The sequence below is a fragment of the Podarcis raffonei genome, chromosome 16 (genome assembly GCF_027172205.1).
Source record: "Podarcis raffonei isolate rPodRaf1 chromosome 16, rPodRaf1.pri, whole genome shotgun sequence".
Classification (NCBI taxonomy): domain Eukaryota; kingdom Metazoa; phylum Chordata; class Lepidosauria; order Squamata; family Lacertidae; genus Podarcis; species Podarcis raffonei.
The window spans coordinates 26,341,237-26,364,016 of NC_070617.1; the positions used below are offsets into that span (position 1 = coordinate 26,341,237).

The 22,780-nt window shown below is 47.8% G+C and overlaps 2 protein-coding genes across 4 annotated transcripts in view; one reads left to right on the forward strand and one right to left on the reverse strand.

Moving 5' to 3' along the window:
- SPPL3 (signal peptide peptidase like 3) overlaps nt 1–2,743 on the reverse strand; it is a 39,867-nt gene extending 37,124 nt beyond the window's left edge. The window contains exon 1 of the mRNA XM_053369241.1: nt 2,338–2,743. Coding sequence (XP_053225216.1) covers nt 2,338–2,360 — 23 coding nt within the window. The 5' untranslated portion in view covers nt 2,361–2,743. The remainder of the gene's footprint in view (nt 1–2,337) is intronic.
- The window catches only part of HNF1A (HNF1 homeobox A), a 47,282-nt gene that overhangs the window by 6,153 nt on the left and 18,349 nt on the right, over nt 1–22,780 (forward strand). The window contains exons 2-3 of one of the 3 annotated variants that reach the window (XM_053369234.1): nt 923–956; nt 1,090–1,143. Coding sequence is in view for 1 of the 3 variants with exons in the window: in XM_053369233.1 (XP_053225208.1) it covers nt 21,212–21,549 (338 nt within the window). In the remaining 2 variants the exon portion in view is untranslated. The other 2 variants (XM_053369235.1, XM_053369233.1) reach the window with 2 other exon arrangements.

Genomic DNA, 22,780 nt, shown 5'->3' on the forward strand with positions numbered 1-22,780 from the left:
TTCCCTGATTTGGACATTACAGCAAACTATAGTTATAGCAAAGCAAAGTGAAGGAAGAAGTCCAAGACACAAGCCTAACCATCAAACATGGATTGGCGGCTATCTGTAACATCTGAACCAGGTCACTGCCATGTGCCCAAGACCAACCAATAAAGTTCATAGTTAAAAACTGATTTGAACCATTATCTTCCCCATCTAAGTCATCATCCAGAATCCACACACCATTTCTTGGATGATCACATCACTTTAAAACCTAGCTCCCTGCAATTTTATTATGAAACACTATATTTAGAAGAAGTGTGCTTGTGGGTACCAGATGCTAGGAGGAAGAGAAGATGGTACTCCCATCACACCCTCTTGTGCAATTTCAGAGGCATCTAGCTGGCAACTGTTACAAACTGAAAGTAAGTCTAGCTAGCCCTTTAGTTTAGCAAAGGGACTAAGAATATGAACCACCAAGACCCTAGTTCAAATTTTACTTCAGCCAGTAGTCCCTAGACAGTCCCAACTCAGGTCATTCACTTAATCTCCTACTGTGGGATAATAACAATGTCTGATAAGAAACCAACTCCATCCTATATAGGTTGAGAACTTTCAGTCAGTGCTCTTATCAACCTAACATGACTTAGGAGGTTGTTGCAATGATCACAAAGATAATGTATAATAGAAGGCACTAAGTAGAAAACACTTATTTATCCAACAACTGGGGTTTTTTTCTTAAGCACTTTGTGTGACATTAGCTCCAATGTTATCCATCCACCTTGCATTCAAGCCTTTGGGACTTACATCCCAAGCAAATCTGCTTCGGGTCAGGCTGCAACTATGCATAGCTGCTCAAGAATAAGTCTGTGATACTTACTTTTCAGTAAATATGCAAAGAAATAGGAATGCTTTTTTTCAAACACAATCTCTTCTATTACAGCAGGGAGACATCAGAACATGACCACATCTGCAAGGTGTGTGACATTTCACAACCAGCCCTTCACCAAAAGCTGATATTGGAGTTGTCCCCATGACCAAGCAAATTATAACCACCACATCATCAAGACAATGTAAGCTTATAGTATTTGTCTTCTTCCTTTAATCCAGGTACACTGCACCTGGACCCTGAGAAAGATGCTTCTACACTTCCGCATTTTTAATGTAAGAAATTATCTTCTCAGAGACACATTTGTGCTCTTTCACTACCAGGTTTCTAAATAACAACTGGTTGATGGCAAAATAGATTGCACCATACAGACAGGTGTCTCTAATTCAGCCTAGCAAGTGGTGAAATACATCACCACCCCAACGTTGTGCACCTGGGATTTTGTGGCGCCTTAAAACCCAAGTAGTTTATTGTAACAGGATCTTCTGTAGCAAGCACCGCGGGGAAGAGTGAAACTAGTGTATATACACACTTGTAATTTTTTTCATGGTATGAGAATCAGATTTTGCAAGATGCATAAACACATACTGAATACACACCAGCCAAACACCACTGCCCACTTACTTCATGCATCTGAATCAGGAGGCTCTTCACAGTAATTTGTAAAATGTTCAAGTTATCAAAAGATCATTATTACATGGCTACTTTTCAATAACTTGGGAATTAGGAGACAACTATGAATGAATCCCACCCCCATAGTATGCTTTGATACTTCCAAAACACAAACAGCCCAAAAAGCTGCAAAAGGAGGCAAGTGAGGTTGCCAAGCCACTCGCAGGAACCAGCAAGGGCAGCTTTGCCAGGAGCCTACAGATCCCACTGCTCTCTCTCTCTCTCTCTCTCTCTGACACCGTGTCAAGTTTGGACGAAATAAACTTGGGGGTGGGGGGTGCGCAAGGCTGCCAACCTCTCAACAGGTTGCTGCAGCTTGGCCTTTCCCCATGGCAGATCTTTCCTGCTTGTTTACGTCCTATCGCCTCATGCACAGCAATGAACGTCCATTGTAGGAGGCATCCTTTGGGTCCAGCTGGTGGGTTTAAAGCGGGGTAGGTCAGGAAAAGGAGGGGAGAAAGAGAAAGGAGGGGTGGCGGCTGCTAGATGCCAACTTCCCCACGGGCCTTTTCTCCTGTGCCTTTAACAGCAGTAGTAGTGGAATACAGAGCCACCTCGCTCAGGGGGGTGTGGGGAGAAAACTATTCATATGGGGGAAAGACCTGCCCCGCTCGCTCTTCTTCCCTTCAGCCAAGGACCGGAGCCTGCTTTTGAGGCCGAGAGCTCTCGCTCCCATGGCGGGAGGGAAGAGGCCGAGGCGGCGGTGATGGGCATTCCATGGAAGCCCCTCCATAGGCAGGCAGAGAGATGCTCCCCCACTCGGGAGAGGCCTAGCAGCAGTAGCGGCGCCTCCTCACCAGGAGTAGGTCTGCTCCGCCATGGCGCCGGCGCCGGCCGCTCCTCTCCCTCCTCGTCCTTCCCGTCGTCGTCTTCGTCGTGTCCTCCTGGCTCCCTCTCCCCTTCTCAGAGGGCTCAGCGGCGGTCCCGCTGCGGCTCCCGGCCCAACATGGCGGCCTCGGCGGCGGCGGCGGCGGCTGAGAGGCGAAGAAGGGAACCCCCTCCGCCCGGGCGGAGACGCCTCAGCGGCAGCCGCACCACACGAACCGCAGCGGCAGCAGCTGGGCCGCGCTCCAGCGACGGCGGGCGGGCCTCATGACCGACAGCTACCACGACGAGGAGGCGGCGGCGCTGGCCGAGGTGTGTGAGGGGGAACGGGCGGCCAACGAACAACTCCGAAGGCGAGACCGCGCTTGCTCGCTCGCGCGTCCTCGGGCGGCGGGGGGGGGAGAGGAGGAGGAGAGAGAGCGCGAGGGGGCGGGGCTTGATAGGGAGCGCGCGCGCACACCAAGCCAGGCTATCGACGCTGGCGGGTCACGTGCTCACAACAGGCTCACGTGTTTCGACGCAGCAGCCTTTGAGGAAGGAGTCAGAGACAAGGGAGAGAGACGGAGTTTTTCGTCTTTATATGTTTGTTTGGAGGGCCGGCGCGCAGCACGCTGTGGGATATTGTTGGGATGAAGGTGAACCGGCAGATGGAGGCGAGTTTAAGGAGAAGAGTGGGCGGGGATGATTAAGATGATCTCATTGCGCCTGCGCGGCATCCACCCGCGGTGGGTAGAAGGGATTCTTTTTTGTTTCCCCCGCCGGGAATCGACGAGTGCGGCGAAGCTCCTTCGGAAAATGCAGGCGGGCGGGCGGGCTGTTTCTCTCACTCGCACCAGCGAGTATTATTAGTATTGCTTTGTTATTAGCACATGCTGTTTACAGATTGTTCTGTTTATATATGAGCTGGCAATATACACATATACTTTATATAGCATTGTTACTATTATTTATTAAATTTATTAGGCGGTGTTTTTCTGTCATAGCAACTTAAAATATGTTAAGCGGAAAAACCACACATATATATACATTGAAACCATCGTTTTAAAAAATCAATTGTGTTTTGTAAAGATTGTTTTATATTTTTTCTTTATTATTTTTCTTTTTAGAGAGAATCGTTTTTTGTTTCTTATAAATGAGTTTGAATTTTAGTCTTTTAAAATGCTAAAAGAACTTTCAATAAAATTGCTATATATATAAAAAAGAAACCATAATTTTTTAAAAAATCTAGGAGGATCTAAAACAATTACAATAATTTTATAGCATTGTGCAGTATTGTATTATATTTGTTACTTTTGCATCCTGCTTTTACCTCAAATGTAGCATACATGGTTCGCTCCATTTAATCCCTACAACAAGCCTGTGAGGGAGGTTGGGCTGAGAGTTCACGACTGGCCCCCAAGGTCGTTTAGTGAGCACGTGGTGCTACAGAACTTACCACCAAGGTAAAGGTAAAGGGACCCCTGACAATTAGGTCCAGTCGTGACCGACTCTGGGGTTGCAATGCTCATCTCGCTTTATTGGCCAAGGGAGCCAGTGTACAGCTTCCGGGTCATGTGGCCAGCATGACTAAGCCGCTTCTGGCGAACCAGAGCAGCACACGGAAATGCCGTTTACCTTCCCACTGGAGTGGTCCCTATTTATCTACTTGCACTTTGATGTGCTTTCAAACTGCTAGGTTGGCAGGAGCAGGGACTGAGCAACGGGAGCTCACCCCGTTGCGGGGATTCGAACCGCCGACCTTCTGATCGGCAAGTCCTAGGCTCTGTGGCTTAACCCACAGCGCCACCTGCATCCCACCACCAATCTAGATGGCTTTTAAAGTGGCTTAGACAAATTCATAGAGGAGAGGGCTATCCATGGGAACTAGCTAGGATGGCTATTCTCTGCTTCCAGCAGCAGCAGCAATGCTTCCAAATACCAGCTGCTGGAAATTGCAGGAGGGGAAAACGCTCTTGTACTGGGGTCCTGCTTTGTGGGGTCTCCATGGGGCATCTGGTTGGCCACTGTGAGAAAAGGATGCTGGACTAGATGGGCCATTGGGCCTGATCCAGTAAGCTCTTCTTATTGGCATCCACAGCAGCTGAAACATCTGATTGTAGGCTTTGGAGATGTCCATATGTGGGATTTTGTTTTTAAGCTTCAATGTGGGTTTCTATTTAATTTTATTCTGTTCTAAGAGATGGTGGATGAACAGTGGAGGCTGGTCCATTAGGGCAAATGGGGTTCTGCCCCACCAACCATATTCTGCTCTCAGCCAGCTCCCACCTGCCTGCCTTCTCTTTTGGAACCGGCTGTCAGTTTCCTCCTCCTCAGTTTCAGCATTGCTCTTGTTGAACTCAGCAGGAAAGAGGATTGGAAGAAACCTGTAATTTGTTGGCTCTGCCTACTTGTTTGGGTTCCTTTCGTTCCACAGCCATCAGTGAAGACCAGTGAACTGTGTTGTCCTTCCTCCCTACTTGTGCTTCCTGAATATTTTTCACATTTCCTGGAAGCGCAGAACTATATCTGAAGATGCTGCTGGCATACAAAGTGGCCGAGCTGTTCCTTCAGCCTATGTATATTATACATAGGCCTTCTAGGTGTAGATTCAATGCAGTGGTGTAGTTCAAATGATGAGGACATAGGAAGCTGCATTATACAGTGGGAAAGAGGATTTTGAAAATATGTAGACCTTTGGTCCTGATCCCCCTAAAGCTCTCTAGAGTCCTTGACAAGGACTCTCCAATTAAGAAGAAGAAGAATTTGGACTTGATATCCCGTCTTTCGCTCCCCTTAAGGAGTCTCAAAGCACCTAACAATCTCCTTTCCCTTCCTCCCCCACAACAAACACTCTGTGCGGTGAGTGGGACTGAGAGACTTCAGAGAAGTGTGACTAGCCCAAGGTCACCCAGCAGCTGCATGTGGAGGAGCGGGGAATCGAACCCAATTCACCAGATTACGAGTCCACTGCTCTTAACCACTACACCACGCTGGCTCTCTTTTGGAAGACAAGAAGAGCCTGCTGGATCAGACCAATGGCCCATGTAGTTCAGCATCCTGTTCTGGCAAGCCAGATACATGTGGCAACCCTGCAAGCAGGACCCAAGCACAAGAGCACTCTCCCCTCCTAAGCTTTCCAGCAACTGGCATTCCGAAATATTATTGCCTCCTAGAGCATAGCCATTGTGACTAATAGCCATTGATAGCCTTATTGAATTTGTCCAGTCTTCCTTTAAAACCATCCAAGTTGGTGGTCATCCCAGCCTCCGGTAGGAGCAAGTTCCATAATGTGCTTTCCTCTGTCCTAAATATTAACAACATTCAGTTTTGTTTGATGTCCATAAGTTCTAGTGTTAGGAGAGAGGGAGAAAAACCTTTCTCTATCCACTTTCCCGATCCCATGCATAATTTTATAAACTTCTATCATGTTCCAACCACTGATGTCTTTCCTGATAGGGGAGTTGCTCCATCCCCTTTATCATTTTGATTGCTCTTTTCTTAACCTTTTCCAATTCTGCAATAACCTTTTTCAGGTGAAGCGACCAGAAGTATACACAGCCTTGTTCTGGATCTCTGGACACCCACTTAGTTTAAGAGGAACAATTGCAATGACTGCTTAAAACATCATTATTTATTACTGCATTTATATTCTACCTTTCCTCCAAGTAGTTCAAGGCGGCACACATAGTTCTCCAGCTCCTCATTTTATCCTCACAACAACCCTGTGAAGTAGGTAAGGTTAAGAGGCAGTGGCTGGCCCAAGGTCACCCTTAGTACTCTTATAATGGTGGACATATTCTACATTGCCATTACAGTCAATCACCAAGTCTGTAGTCATATCCTGCCAATAAGCAGAATCATCACTCTTAACCATTTTTACAGAGAAAGAAGTGTTTTCTTTAAATGATTGCACTGTTATTTGACAGGTGTCAGATGGTTTGAATTTCTAAGTGACGCATTTGATGGTACAAAAAAATGCCAATGCAGATGACATACAGCCAAATACAATTGGAATTCAGGCTACACAGGGCAGCACCTGCAGGACACCAGAAGGAAGATCAGTTCTGACAGCTGTTAAGACTTCCCCAAAAAGTTATATGGCTTTAGCCGTGGGTTTAGTTTCAGGGATAGTGAATTCATTTGCAGTTTTGACTCAGGTTTTGTCTCTTTAATTTCAAAAGATGCCAACAGGTATCCCCTTTTGTTGAAGATTCTCTAAATTTCATCTTCTTTACAAGGGGCACTGATCTCCAAAAAGATGCTTTTCTTTTATGTACATGTTTTTCCCCACAATGATGTATCTACTGGCAAGATAAAAATAATATACTTAATATATCTAATTGAATTAATTTAATAGTTAATATAACTAATATTAATTATTAGTTATATTATTCGCTTGCATCCACCAAGACCTTGACTGCTGTTATAGCAGATGAATCTCATGGGGCGTCCAGAGCACAGTCTAGTCCTGTTGTGTTGGATGAATTTCAGCTGATAAGGCTCGAGAATGTGGACAAGGTGCTCAGATCAGTCAGGGCAAGCACTTGCACTCTACACCCTTGTCCCTCTTGGCTGATAAAAACCACCAGGGAAGGAACAGCTGGCTGGGCCAGGGAGGTGATCAATGCCTGTTTAAGAAAGGGGGTGGTCCCTGCCTGTTTGAAAGAGGCAGTGGTAAAACCACTCATTAAGAAACCTTCCCTGGATTCGGAAAACCTAAGTAACTACCAGCAAGTTGCTAATCTTCCTTTCCTGAACAAGAGGTCGCAGACCAGATCTAGGTGCTTTTGGTAGAAACGGATTTTCTGGATCCATTTCAATTGGGGTTTAGGCCCGGTTTTGGCACAGAAATTGCCTTGGTTGCCCTTTATGATGACCTCTGTTGAGAGAGAGACAAGGGAAACATGTTCCTGTTAATTCTTCTTGACCTCGCAACAGCTTTTGATACCATGGACCATGGTATCTTCTGGAGCGACTGTCCAAACTAGGGTGGGTGGCACCGCTTTGCAGTGGTTCCAGTCCTACTTGGATGGTCGTTCCCAGAGGGTGTTGCTTGGGGGGTGCTTTTCAGCCCCGTAGAACCTAAAGTGTGGGGTTCCGCATGGCTCAATCCTATCCCACACGTCGTTTAACATCTACATGAATCCACTGGGTGGGGTTATCCGGAGATTTGGAGTACATTGTCAGCAGTATGCTGATGACACTCGGCTCTATTTCTCCTTTACATCTGCAGGTGAGGCAGTAGAAGTGCTGGATCAGTGTCTTGCCTCGGTAATGGACTGGAAGAAAGCCAACAAACTGAAACTAAATCCAGATAACACTGAGGCACTGTTATTGGGTGGTTCCCTAGACCAGATGGCTGGGAGGTCACCTGCCTTGAAGGGGTTACACTTCCTTTGAAGGAGCAGGTTTGTAACTTGGGGGTAGTCCAGGATCCTTTGCTGTCGCTCGAGGCTCAGGTGGTCTCAGTGGCCCAGAGTGCCTTCCATCAGCTTTGGCTGGTGGCCCAGCTACGCTCCTATCTGGACAGGGATAGCCTAACTATTGTTGTCTATGCTCTGGTTACTCCAAGGTTAGATCACTGCAATGCATTATACGTAGGGCTGCCTCTGAAGACGGTTCGGAAACTTCAGCTACTGAAGAACTCAGCAGCCAGGTTGCTCACCGGAGCAAGACCGTTTGAGGATATTACACCGATCCTGGTCCGACTGCACTGGCTACCAATTAGTTTCCGGGCCCAAATCAAAGTGCTGGTTTTGACCTATAAATCCTTGACCACAATACCTCTTTCCATATGAACCTACCCAGATCCTGAGATCATCTTATGAGGTCCTTCTTCATGTGCCTCCTTCTAGAGAGGTCTGGAGGGTGGCAACACGAAAACAGGCCTTCTCTACAGTAGCTCCCCATCTGTAGAATGCTCTCCCCAGAGAAGTTCGCCTGGCGCCTTCATTATACACTTTTAGGCACCAGGCAAAAAAGTTCCTTTTTAACCAGGCCTTTGGTTGATTTGACTGATAACCTATGCCCTTTTAAAATGTGGGTGTTTTTTGGAGGGGCAGTTATTGGGTTGCTTTTATTTTGATTACAGTGGAACCTCAGGTTACATACCTCTTTGGTTGCATATTCTTCAGGATACAGACGCAGCGAACCTGGAAGTAACAGGAAGGCTTTTGGCGGCCGCGCCTGCACAGAAGCAGGCTACCGCCGGCCACGCATGTGCAGAAGCGAGCTACCGCCCCATGCGCAGAAGTGGACTACCGCCCTGCGCGCATGTGCAGAACAGGCACCTCTGGATACAGATTTTCCGGGGTGTACACAGACCCCTGGAACAAATTAAATTTGTATCCAGAGGGTCCACTGTATATATTTTGTGGTTTTATATTTTGATTTTGTTCTGTGAACCGCCCTAAGGCCGCTGGGTTTAGGGCAGTATATAAATTCAAATAAGAAGAAGAAAACATAAATTTATAATATCATATATACAGATTTATATTATCTGTAATGAAATAAATCTTTTTCAATTTAAACAATGTATCATTGTATTTTTAAAAAGTAAAACATTTTTGTCATTTTTCTCTCTCTTTACACTGACTTTCACCAAGGTTGATAATACTAGGAGGCAGTATGCTTCTGAATACCATTTGTTGGGAATCACAATTGAGGAGAGTAGTGCTGATGTTCTCTGGTCCTGGTCGAGGGCTTTTCTTTGGGGAATTGGGTTGGCTACTGTGAGAACGGTGCTGAGCTGGGTGGGTTCCCCTTTGGCCTTAACCAGCAGGCTCTTGCACTCCAAATCAGCTTTCATTGTGCACCCTTAATTTGCTGCAATACAACTGAAGATAGTGATAGTCAAGTGTCCTCAGGGTAGGTCCACTGAAATTAATGCTCTGACTAATTTAGGCCCATTAATTTCAATTGATCTACTCTGAGAAAAATTTTAGTTGGATAAAACCCAGGAGAACTGCCATTTCTGCAGTTTTAATAATGCTGAAAAATAATGCATTTCCCACACACACCAAATGATTCTGTCTATCAAAGAAGAGAGAGAGGAGGGGCTGGAAAAGATATCACGACAGAGAGAGAGAAAGAGGGGGGATGCACGCTCCCTATCACTCCAGAACCCTGAAGTGAACACATTAAACAGAGTCTCTTCCCACTTCTTACCCTTGAGAAGTGCCCAAGGGACTTTAATAAGACTACTTCAGAGTAAGTGGTTTGAAGATTGCAGCCTGTATGACCACAGCATCATTATGATGTGTCTGCATTACAGCACTCGCTGGCTCTCTTGGGAAAGTTGCTAGAAAGGTTAATGGCATAATTACTATTATTACCATAATGATAATGAGTGGAATTGCTTCATCTACTTTAAACACTGTTAAGCCTCATCTGCTCCTCCTCAGCAGTCTTTTTCCCCCACTGGGACGGGCTGGAAACTGGGCTAGTCGTCGTCTGGCCTATGGCAAATGAATGTTTCCCACATTGAGGGAAGATGGGGGGTGGGGGAGAGGGACATGAAGTGAAACAGGCTGGAGCCCAAGTTTCACAATTTTGCACATGTCTGCTGCTCATTTTACACTTGTTTTACTGCTGATGTAAGCAGGGCTTCTTTGAGAGTAGTTCTGGAGGAGACAGCTCTGCTGGGCTGCAAGCTTGCCTTGGGGCACCAGCTACAGGTTGATTCATCAGTGGGAACCAATTTTAGTGGTTTGATAGTTAAGGGCACTTGGGTTTGTTTGAGGCTGCTTTGGTTTGAAATTATTCCTCTCCTCGAGAATGAAAAGGTCAGTACACAAGAAAGCTTCCTTTTTTAACAGGGAACTGAATCTAACACTTGAGTAGCAGCCTTTGAGCCCCTCCTCCAAAGTCCATTTTATTGTGCGTCACAATGACTTGTGCTCATGGTGGCATTGAGGTGATAAAGGACCTGTCTGCTTTCAATGCTGCCTGGACCAGGTGTCAGCAAACCTTTTCAGCAGGGGGCCACTGTCCCTCAGGCCTTGTCTGGGGCCTGACTATTTTTTTTTGGGGGGGGGGAGAATGAACAAATTCCTATGCCCCACAAATAACCCAGAGATGCATTTTAAACAAAAGGACACATTCTACTCATGTAAAAACACACTGATTCCCAGACTGTCTGTGGGCCGGATTTAGAAGGCAATTGGGCCGGATCCAGCCCCCGGGCCTTAGTTTGCCTACCCATGGTCTGGACTCTGGACCTTTGATAGTTTAACTGCATACATAATTCTTTGTTTTGAACTGGGCATGTTCTGTCACTTCCTTAAAATATAAGAAGAGCCTGCTAGATCAGACAGAAGGCCCACCTGGTCCAGGATCCTCTTCTCACATTCAAAAGGCATTTCCGCCCCTGCCCCGCACCCCCCCCCCCCAAATATTATGGGTATAGTAGTTTGGTATAGTAGTTTGTTATAGTAGTTTCGCGAAGCTACAAGCATGAGTCTGACCAAACTGCGGGAGGCAGTGGAAGACAGGAGTGCCTGCCGTGCTCTGGTCCATGGGGTCACGAAGAGTCGGACACGACTAAACGACTAAACAACAACAACAGCAGTTTGTTAAGGCTTGTTAGAACTGTAACTCTGTGAGGGGAAAACTACAGTGCCCAGAATACTTTGGGGGGGGGGAGGAATTTCCTTAGCATGTGATTTCAAGGTGCAGTAAAATGTAAAAAATATAAGAGAGATCTACACAATTTTAATATACATTTATTTATTTAAAATGTACCTCACTATCCAGTAAAAAAACCCACAAATCTCTCAAAATGGCATTAAAGTCAATAGGTGAGATCCAATTATATCCACAGTAGGACTGGGTGATATATCCTCCAAAACCGTTTTGAAGTCCACATCATGATACTGGTTTCATAGTTTCTGACCTGGCAATATACTGTATTGTGAAATAGTGTGTGTGTGCACACGCGTGCTATGCAAAAAAACCCCAATACAGTGGTACCTCTGGTTACGTACTTAATTCGTTCCGGAAGTCCGTTCTTAACCCGAAACTGTTCTTAACCTGAAGCACCACTTTAGCTAATGGGGCCTCCAGCTGCCGCTGTGCCGCCGGAGCACGATTTCTGTTCTTATCCTGAAGCAAAGTTCTTAACCTGAAGCACTATTTCTGGGTTAGCGGAGTCTGTAACCTGAAGCGTATGTAACCAGAGGTAGCACTGTATGGAGAAAACTGTGAAGCCAGCCAATGCCTCTACATAGCTCCATCCTTCTTTCAGACATGGTGATATATAAATACATTGCGATGTTTAGCTGGTTATATATTGCGATGTTGAAAATCAGATATCACCCAGCCCTAACGTGCCCTTGAATTCCGATCATGCCTCTTGCTTGTCTGGGTGGAGGAGAGAGTGAGGTGTGTAGAAGCAAGCCTACTGTACAAAGGTAAATTTTGCACTCATTGTTCCACCCACTTTTTATTCTGCCTCTGGCCTTGCCCACTTTTGGCATGTGGCCCTTCTAAGGTTACTCAGAAGGGAATGTGGCCCTCCGCTTGAAAAAGTTCCTCACTCCTGCATCCGATGCATCAAACAGGCTGTTTTAAAGTAGTGCAACAGGTCAGTTTGACCACTAAGTGGCACTCTTCTTTCCGATACCAACAATGTGCACATCCTATCCACGTTTTTCTTCAGTCTTCTTGCCTTTCCATCCTGGATAAAAGAAGAATCAGAAAGCCGGCAGTGGAGAACAGAAACCCCTGTGTTTCTCAGATTTGCTCACTGCTTCTAAACTTCTCTAGCCCCAACTCGGCACCTACGCTGAAGCAGTTGCATGTGTTTGCTTGGCTGCATACACCTTGTACATTTAAAACATCTTTTGCACTACAGCTCCCATCAGGCCCTGCCAGCACAGCTGTGCGATGCTGGGGTTAATGGAAGCACAGCCATGCTGGATGGGGCTGATAATAATAATAATGATAATTATTATTATTATTATTTATACCCCGCCCTCCCCAGCCGAGGCCGGGCTCAGGGCGGCTAACAAGCAATAATAAAAACAAGTTGAATGAATACAACTTAAAACAAAATTAGAATACAACATTAAAATATTGAAACTGTTATGTACTGAGCTGAATAGGATCCAAACTGCAGCAGTCTGATTGGTCCTAGAACAATAGGATCCAAAAGGCAGCAGTCTGATTGGTCCTAGAACAATAGGATTCAGAATGCAGCAGTCTGATTGGTCCTAGAACAATGCAGCAGTATGATTGGTTGGCAGGAACTACCCAATCATGCTCCAGATAGAAGTGAATCCACAACCTGATTGGCTTACAGTAGAATTCCGGAATTAGCCAATCATGTGCAGCCCATTGTGTAAATAATGTATATAAAGCAGATACTTTGAGGGGACATTCATTCATTCCTCCTCACCACTACGAGCTGAATAAAGAGCATGAAATCACTTCGCGACTCTGAGTATATTTCACTGGCGACGAAGATATTTCACTGGCGACGAAGGTGGGATCCCGCTGAGCTGACTGCCACACACAGCACCGCAGCACCGCCACCTGCCGCACCGCTGCCTCGCACCGTGTATCCAGGCTTCAGCTCCGGGACACAAGGAACTCAGAATGGCAACCGACAACAGCTTCTCGCCATTCAACCCAGCATCCGGAGACTGGGAAGCGTACGCCTCCCGTTTCACCTTCCTCCTAGAAGCCAAAGGGGTCACCGATGAAGAAGACGCCAAGAAGAGGGCGATATTCTTCAGCGTCTGCGGAGAGGAGACGTTTGAAATCGCCCGGGCTCTCCTTGCGCCTGAAGATGTCGCTACTGTCCCATACAAAACAATAATGGAACAGCTGAAGGGGCACTTTTCGCCGCAGCCCTCAGTGGTGGCCCGTACGGGGACGAGGAATTGGACCGGCTCGTGGAGCAAGGAGTGCTGGAGCCGGTGCCTAATGCCCCCTGGGAAACCCCAATCGTCACGCCCGTCAAGCCTAATGGTTCGGTCCGCATCTGCGCAGACTACAAATGTACCATAAACAAGGCCCTCACGGCCCATGCATACCCAGTGCCAGTGGTCAGCCATGTTCTTGCCACCCTGGCTGGGTCGAAAATTTTTGGCAAGCTGGACTTGGCCCAAGCATATCAACAGCTGCCAGTAGATGAGGCCACAGCAGAGGCACAGACGATTGTGACGCACAGAGGAGCATTCAGGGTAAAGCGGCTGCAATTCGGTGTCAGCGTGGCACCAGGCATATTCCAGAATCTAATGGACTCTCTACTTAAAGGGATTCCTGGCGTTACCCCCTTCTTCGATGATGTGTTGATTGCCGGGCCCACACCAGAGGAGTTTGAGGACCGCCTCCGCACCGTTCTGCACCGTTTCCAGATGGCGGGTCTCAAGGTGAAGCGGGAAAAATGTCTACTAGGAGTGCCTCAGGTGGACTTTCTGGGATTTATGGTGGACGCAGAAGGGGTCCACCCGACTGGGGACAAGGTACGGGCCATTTGTGATGCCCCAGCGCCCAAGAACAAGACTGAACTTCAGGCCTTCTTGGGACTATTGAACTTTTACCATTCCTTCCTTCCCCACAAGGCGGCGGTAGCGGAGCCCCTACACAGACTCCTGGACAAGCGGGCCCCTTGGGTGTGGGGCCAGCGCCAGGAGGCCGCATTCCAGGCAGTCAAGGACTTGCTTGTCTCAAACTCGGTCTTGGCACACTTCGACGAGAGGCTGCCGGTGGTGCTAGCATGCGATGCCTCGCCCTATGGAATTGGCGCTGTCCTGGGACACCAACTCCCGGATGGAAGAGAGGTACCGGTGGCATACTTTTCCCAGACACTCAACGCAACCGAGCGGAACTACTCGCAAATCGACAAGGAGGGTCTGGCAATCGTGAAGGGAGTAAAAAAATTCCATGATTTCTTGTACGGGCGGCCCTTCACCGTGGTGACTGACCACAAGCCGTTGCTTGGCTTATTTGCCCCTGAAAAGCAGACCCCCCAAGTGCTGTCTCCTCGCGTCCTCAGGTGGTCAATTTTCCTTGCCAGCTACCAGTATGCACTGATTCACCGTCCAGGGAAGGCGATGGGCCATGCGGATGCCCTCAGCAGGCTACCACTACCGGAAACAGGCCCCGACCCAGCACCTGCACAAGAGGTTATGAGCCTGGAGCTGCTTCCCGACCGCCCCATTCAGGCACAAGAAGTTGCACACCATTCCAAGAAAGATAGGGTCATCTCCCGGGTCCTGGACTGGGTGTGGAGGGGATGGCCCAGCAGCAGCCCCGGGCCAGAATTCGCCGGCTACACAACCCGCAAACATGAACTGTCGGCCCACAAGGGGTGCCTGTTATGGGGAAGCAGGGTCGTTGTTCCCCAGCCCCTCCGCAAAAGGGTCCTCACAGCCCTACACGAGACACACCCAGGGGTAGTAAGAATGAAGGCCCTTGCCAGGAGTTATGTGTGGTGGCCGGGGATCGACGGAGAGATAGAGGCCTGGGTCAAACACTGCCAGGCCTGCCAAGAATCCCGCCCAGATCCCCCAAGGGCCCCAGTCCAGTCCTGGGAGTCCGCCCGGGCACCATGGTCACGCCTGCATGTGGACTTCGCTGGCCCCTTTCAGGGGAAAACATTCTTCATAGTGGTGGACTCCTACACCAAATGGCTGGAAGTCGCACTGGTACCGTCCACTTCTACGTCCGCAGCCATCCGGGTACTATGCAGGCTGTTTGCAACCCACGGGCTCCCTGACACTCTCGTCTCAGACAACGGGACTGCATTTACGTCAGGAGAATTCCAAACCTTCACAGCGCAGAACGCCATCCGCCACATCCGTTCGGCGCCATTCCATCCTGCCACCAATGGCCAAGCAGAACGCATGGTGCGGACCACCAAGGACACCCTTCGCCGCATGACGCAAGGGGATTGGGAGTACCGCCTTGCCACATTCCTTCTAGCACAGCACAGCACCCCCAGCTCAACGACTGGCCGGAGCCCCGCTGAACTACTAATGGGTCGGCGCCTTGCAATCAGATTGGACCGCCTTCACCCCGATAGAGCTCAGGATGAGGTAGTGGTGGGGGAAGGCAGGAACCCCCGGACCTTCGAGGCCCAGGACCCAGTGTACGCAAAGAATTTTGGGGCAGGCCCAGCATGGGTACCCGCCACAGTCACCAGGGTCACTGGCCCCGTGTCGTACGAGGTGCTAACAGATGGGGGGCAATGCTGGCGCCGCCACTGCGACCAGATACGGCGACGATTCCCGGGAGAAAACCAGGAGGAGGAAAGGTCAGAGGAGTCCCAAGGGAACAGAGGGGCAGTGAGGCCCATAGAGCACGAGGGGCCAGCAGGAGAGGCAGAATCAGTAAATACAGAGAGGACCTGCGAGGCCGAAAGGACACCGGAACCAGAACCACGACTGAGCGAGCCGGTTGCGCCAGACCAAATAGCCCCATCACAGCCAGCATCCTTGGAACACGAGCCAGAACCTGAACCCCGGACCAGGGAACACCCCAGGCCGCAACGCACACGTAGGCCACCGGCGTACCTCGAGGACTATGAATGCGACCTCCCGGGCAGGACTGGAACTTAGAGGGGAGGGGTGTTATGTACTGAGCTGAATAGGATCCAAACTGCAGCAGTCTGATTGGTCCTAGAACAATAGGATCCAAAAGGCAGCAGTCTGATTGGTCCTAGAACAATAGGATTCAGAATGCAGCAGTCTGATTGGTCCTAGAACAATGCAGCAGTATGATTGGTTGGCAGGAACTACCCAATCATGCTCCAGATAGAAGTGAATCCACAACCTGATTGGCTTACAGTAGAATTCCGGAATTAGCCAATCATGTGCAGCCCATTGTGTAAATAATGTATATAAAGCAGATACTTTGAGGGGACATTCATTCATTCCTCCTCACCACTACGAGCTGAATAAAGAGCATGAAATCACTTCGCGACTCTGAGTATATTTCACTGGCGACGAAGATATTTCAGAAACATTTAAATATTAAAATGTAGCCTCATCGCAGGAGGAGAAAGGAAAAGGAAAAAAAAGAGGGGGAGGGAATCAAATTGGCTCCAAGCCAAAGGCCAGGCAGAACAACTCTGTGTTACAGGCCCTGCGGAAAGAAATCAGATCCTGCAGGGCCCTGGTCTCATGAGGCAGAGCGTTCCACCTGGCCAGAGCCAGAGTTGAAAAGGCCCTGGCTCTGGTTGAAGCTAATCTAACTTCCTTAGGGCCGGGGACCACTAGGGTGTTGCTATTTATGGACCTTGAGGCTCTCCGTGGGGCATTCCGGGAGAGGCGGCCCCGTAGATACGAGGGTCCTAGGCCGTGAAGGGCTTTAAAGGTCAAAACCAGCACCTTAAATCTGACCCTGTACTCCACCGGGAGCCAGTGCAGCTGGAAAAGCACTGGGTGAATATGCTCCCATGGCAGAGACCCCGTGAGGAGCCTCGCTGCAGCATTCTGCACCCATTGGAGTTTCTGGGACAGGTTCAAGGACAGCCCCACGTAGAGCGAATTACAGTAGTCAAGCCTGGAGGTGACCGTCGCATGGATCACTGTGGCCAGGTCGGGGCAGGAAAGGTAAGGGATGGAAAGATAAGATGATGGGTGATGTAGTCCAAAAAACATGGGTGTGGGCATGCATCAGGTTGGTGAAGACTGATCTGTTGTAAGTCGCCATCATAGAATGTTAGAGTTAGAAGAGACTCAAAAGGTAATTTGGTCCAGCCCCCTGCAATGCAGGAATCATAACTAAAGAATCCCTGACAGATGGCTATCAATATAGATTGCCTTGAGGACCAATTGACCAAAAACCTTTTAAACCATAAGCCAAGCCCTGGACATGACAAGTTTCCCTGTGGAAAGCTGGTTCTGGCCAGGTTGTATAAGTTACCTGTCAGCTGCTGAGGACAGGTGGGCGTAGAAACTTTGGGTGGAGCTACCAGCCCAGTCATCAAGGGAGACGCCTGGCTTGGTTCTATAATGGGATAATCACAGGCCAGGAAGTAAATGGGCAGGATGAGATCTGTCAAGATCTCTTTCATTTTGTGTACCTGAGCTGCCAAATAGGAATATGTAATACACAGATTGTCTATTAAAGCACCAGGGCAAAGGTTTTCAACCAGTGTGCCGTGGCACCCTGGGGTGCCTTGAATGATGGTCAGGGGAGCCACAGGCAACACTGGCCTCAGTCCCTCTTTCCTTCTTTCCCTCCCTCCTCTGATGTCCTCTTGTGTCTCTGCCTCCCAAAGGTTTATGCAGCTGTTTGTGCAACAGCCCAGGCTACAAGTTCCCCAGGCAAATGGTGCCTTTAGGGCTGGCCAGGGAGTGCTGGTTCCCAGGAGCTCAGGTGGCCTTGGAGTAAGCAAGCAAGCAAGCAAGCAAGCAAGCGGGTGAGGGATCCCATCCAGTCCACCAGCCCTTGCTGCTGGGAATGGACAGACAAGTCCCAGGCCCTTGCAGGGCAGTGGGAGAAAGCACCTCTCTTTGTGGCTGGGGGCACAGCTAAGAAACCAGGGACAGCAGCAGTGGCTGCCCAGAGGACTCCCATGGAGAGGGGAGAGGAGGGAACACTCCACAAGGGAGGGTATTCGGAAAAAGGGCGAAAGGCTGCCAACTCTGCAAGCGAGGGGCGACATAACTGGGCTCCTGAGCCCCACAGGAGTGCCACAGAAAGAATGTAGTTGGGCAAGGGAGCCGTGGACTCAAAAAGGTTGAAAACTAGGGTATCCAAGGGCAGGCCAGCTCCCTCAGTATCAACCATCTTGGGCCTTATGATCAGTAGGGGAGGCTCTGCTGGTGGTGCCACTACATGGAACTGTCCAGTTGGTGCTGATAAACTACAGGGTCTTCTCAGTGGTGGCTCCCGTTTGTGGAACACCTTCCCAGTAGGAGAGGTGCATCTGTCTCCCTCCTTAACAACATTCAGGAAGATTTTATTTATTTATTTATTTTAATCATGTTCACCCAGGCCTTTGAAGGCTGACAGATACTGCTACTGGCAACCAGAGGGTTTTTTTCAGCTGGAACCTGAGTTCCAGCACCTCTCAGGTGGGCACCATTGTCATTCTAAGAGAACAAGGGTGGCATTCATGGTGAGTTCTGGCAGTAGCACCTCCTTTTCTAGAAAAATGGCACTGTTGGCAGCCATTAAATTATTTACTGTGAGGATATTGAATTGCTTTGAAATGTTTTCAGATGTTCCTACATGTTTTTAAAAAGCTCTGCTGTTTTCCTGCTTTATTTCCCAACCTGGGCTCTTTTGCAAAAGAGGGATGGAAGTGTTACTAGGCTAAGTTCAAAGTGTTACTATAATAATTATAATAAATAAACAATAAGATTATGGTATGATTATCAATCGAGGGATGCGGGTGGCACTGTGGGTCAAACCACAGAGCCTAGGACTTGCCGATCAGGTTGGCGGTTCGAATCCCCGCGACGGGGTGAGCTCCCGTTGCTCGGACCCTGCTCCTGCCAACCTAGCAGTTCGAAAGCACGTCAAAGTGCAAGTAGATAAATAGGTACCACTCCGGTGGGAAGGTAAACGGCTTTTCCGTGCGCTGCTCTGGTTCGCCAGAAGCGGCTTAGTCATGCTGGCCACATGACCCGGAAGCTGTACGCCGGCTCCCTCGGCCAATAAAGCGAGATGAGCATTGCAACCCCAGAGTCGGTCACGACTGGACCTAATGGTCAGGGGTCCCTTTACCTTTCCCTAAGATTATCAATAAGAATAATTAGCAACAATACAGTAATTTAACATTTTTGAAAAGTTAAAATAATAGACTAAAAATAGATTAAAACTCTAATCAACTTTCTAAACATCTGGATAGACTTGTCTAAACCAAAATGTTGTTAGCAGGTGCCAGAGAGTACTGTGAAGGTGCCTGCCTGATAATATAATAAAAAATAATAATGGAATTGTAGAGTTGGAAGGGATCCTAAGGGCCATCTACTCCCCCCCTTGCAACACTGGAATCTCAACTAGATCATACATGACAGATGGCCATCCAACTTCTGTTTGAAAACCTCCAACAAAGAAGAGTTTTACCACCTCTTGTGGGAGTCTTTTCCATTGTCAAATAGTACTTACTGTCAGAAAATTCATCCTGATGTTAAGTTTGAATCTCCTTTCTTGTAACTTTGAATCCATTGGTTTGGGTCCTAGCATCTGAAGTAGGAGAAAACAAGCTTGCTCCATTCTCCATATGAAAACCCTTTAGATATTTGCATATAGGGCTATCACATCTCCTCAGTGTAGCTGCAATATATACCGTACTTGTCTTTTATCTTATTTTTTAAAAAACATGGGTGGAAATGTGTAATTGCAGAACTGTCCTGGGAATTGGATTACTCAGGTTTGTTTTTCATTGGCAGTCATTTTGGTTTTCCTATAAAGACAGACCTACTGAATTTGCACTTTCTGAAACAATACACGGACTGAAATGCAGAACCATCCTTCAAAATGTGCACTTTTACAAATTTTGCAGTGCAGTTCTCTAGCCAGCGAATGTGAAAAAGAAAATTGTATTGACTGGGATAAAGTGTGCATAAACATGCATACATTAGGAGAAAATAACATAGGGAAATATAACATATTATGGAAAATTGCATAGAAGTTTGTATATTGTTTTAATTTATTAGTCCAATTACTTTTAAACTATCATCTTTATAGCTTTTTGTATTTCATCTGTGTTGTTTTAATTTGTGTAAGTCCCCTTGAGTAGGAGTCTGGGGGAAAGGCTGTATATAAACAGCAACAAGAAGAATAAAAAATATGCAAATTAGGAGAAATTTGCACCAAAATTCTGATGAATTTTCAAGAGGACTTTTAAAAAAACAACACAAACTGATATGGAAATATGAAGAACTGAATTTACACTTGGAAATATGAACAAGTGAGGGAAACCCAGATTGAGAGATCCACCCATCCCTGGTGGCAGCAGAACGTGGGACAGATAGGTTGTCATCCTCAAGTCAAATCTATCATGAACAGCGTGGCCATGCCCTTCTGCAGCTTATTTTCATTGCAACAGGGCTTCTTCCGGAAGACAACCTCCTGATGGACCCAGTGAGTTAGGAGCTGAGGGAGAGAACCATTTGAGGAGGAGAGGACCATCTACATCTCAGAATGTGCTGGGCCAGCCCTTTCTATACTTTCCAGCCGCATCCCAAAGGTACATAGGAAGCTACCTTATACAGAGTCAGACCATTGGGCCATCTCACCCAGTACTGTCTACACTGACTGGCAACAGCTCTCCGGGGTTTCAGGCAAGATTATTTCCCAACTCTGCTTAGAGATGCCAGGGACTGCTTCTGCTTCTGAGCAGATGTTCTGCTACTGAGCTTGGTATCATTCTATTATGTACCTTTCTAGGAGATGCCATTAAACTTCTTCCCATGCCCAGATCCTGCTCCTCTCCACCACCACCTGGTCCCTTCTTTTTCTTCAAGAGGTGTCTCCTGTGCGGCCTCATCTCCTTTTCCTCCACTCTTCTTCCCCCTCTTATTTTTCCTCTCTCTCTCCCTCCCTTCCTGGGCACTTTGTGAACTGCTGTTGCAATGCCGAAGTCCAAAGTTCAGTAACTTGCCTAAGCACACAGATAAATATGAACCTTGGAGAATTTGCATTGCTCCAATGTAAACAGATAGGCGAGGGTCCCTTTATCAGCACTGACTCAGGACAGTTGTGGGGGGTCTGAAGCTGCTTTTTTTCCCCTCTTGGGGAATTTTTTTGTTGGGGGGGGGTTTGCAAAGGCCGAACCTGCTGCCATTTCTATTCCGCTCCGACGGGTGGCTTCAGAAACATGGTGTAGCAAACACGGGGATCTGCGTCGAGCACGTCAGAAAAACCTCGGGCCTTAGGAGAAGCGGCCAGAACTAAAAGACCATGGTTTCCAAACTCACTCATCTTCAGGTGGAGCTGCTGGGGGCTCTCCTGGAATCTGGGCTGAGCAAGGAGACACTGATCAAAGCTCTGATGGAATCGGACCCCTACCCACAGCATGGCGACAGCCAGCAGCGTACTGCCAGCACCATCCAAGTTGAGAAAAGAGAACCCTGCACAGAACTCACGGCTCTTGCCAATGGGATGGGGGAGTCCAGGATGTCCGAAGAGGAGACCTCTGACGATGGAGAAGACTTCACTCCGCCAATAATGAAGGAGCTGGAAAACCTAAGCCCAGAAGAGGCTGCACACCAGAAAGCCGTGGTGGAAAGACTCTTACAGTAAGGGCATCTCCTGCCTAATCTCTCTCTCTCTCTCTGTCCCTTTTTATCCTCTACCTTCTCAAATCACCCTAACCCTTTCCTTAGTGCTAGCAGCCGATCTAAAGGCATAGAGATTCATGTTGTAGCACAACTACTGGACAAGAACCCAGCTTCCCTGTCTGAGATCATTCTAAATAAAAGGTAAAGTTAAAACCTAAAATTTCAGGCCCATGCCAACAGAGTGCCCCAAAGTCCAATTCAGATAAGAAGGTACTTCTTTAGGTGAGGAATAACTTTGGAACTCACTCAGCAAACATCTCTTTTTTTTTATCCTGTCCGCCATTTCAGATGTTACATGGGAGGTAGAAGAGTTAGCCTTGTAGATCCCAGAATCGTTTTTCTAAACCTGAGCAAGCAAGGAACTATCTTCGGGCAGTTGGGGTTGATGAGCATGGGGAACTGCCCACATAATTGTTCCTACAGCAGAAGTGTTCAAAGATGTGAAATGAAGCGCCATAGAGTTGCCATCATGAGACATGTTCCCCAAACACACAACACTCTTGCCCTCAGTCTCGAATAACTCAGATAAGCCATCTTGTCGTTACAGACAAAACAGGCATGTTCAAAGTATGCGCTGCCAGCCTTGGACAAAGACAGGATTCCCTAGGAATTCATGCCAATGTTCCTAGCAGGAAGGTTGTGACCATTCTTTCCTATCTCCCTTACTTTCTTTCCCACTCTCGCTAACCATAATATATCCACAACCTACTTATAAATGAGCTCCATTTGGAGGTGGGGGGAGTAAAAATGTTCTTTTAAAATTCCAGACTGTTGTCAAATCTAATAATATTTATTAGGGGCTGGGGGAGAATCTCTGTACGCAGGGAAGGGATTTACATGAGCTCCTTTGGAAGGGCTCCTTGGGGAAAATATGAATGCAAAAACAGCCCCTTCTGTTACTGATAGGGAGAGCTTGTGAAGACCACAGCTCTGATTTTGGGAGCAAATGGAAGGCAGGTCAGTGGGGAATCTGTGGGATAGCTCATTCGGTAGAGCATGAAACTCTTAATCTTGGGGATGTAGGTTTGAGCTCTACGTTGGACAAAAAGATTGACAAAAACTAAGCAAAGACCTTGCAATAGCCACCCCTGTGATGCAGATCCCAGTGGAGTCACATTAATTAGCTGTACTGCTTTTGCTTCTGAGCCCAGTGTCACAAGCAAAGCAAGAGCCTCTTCTTACCTGTGAG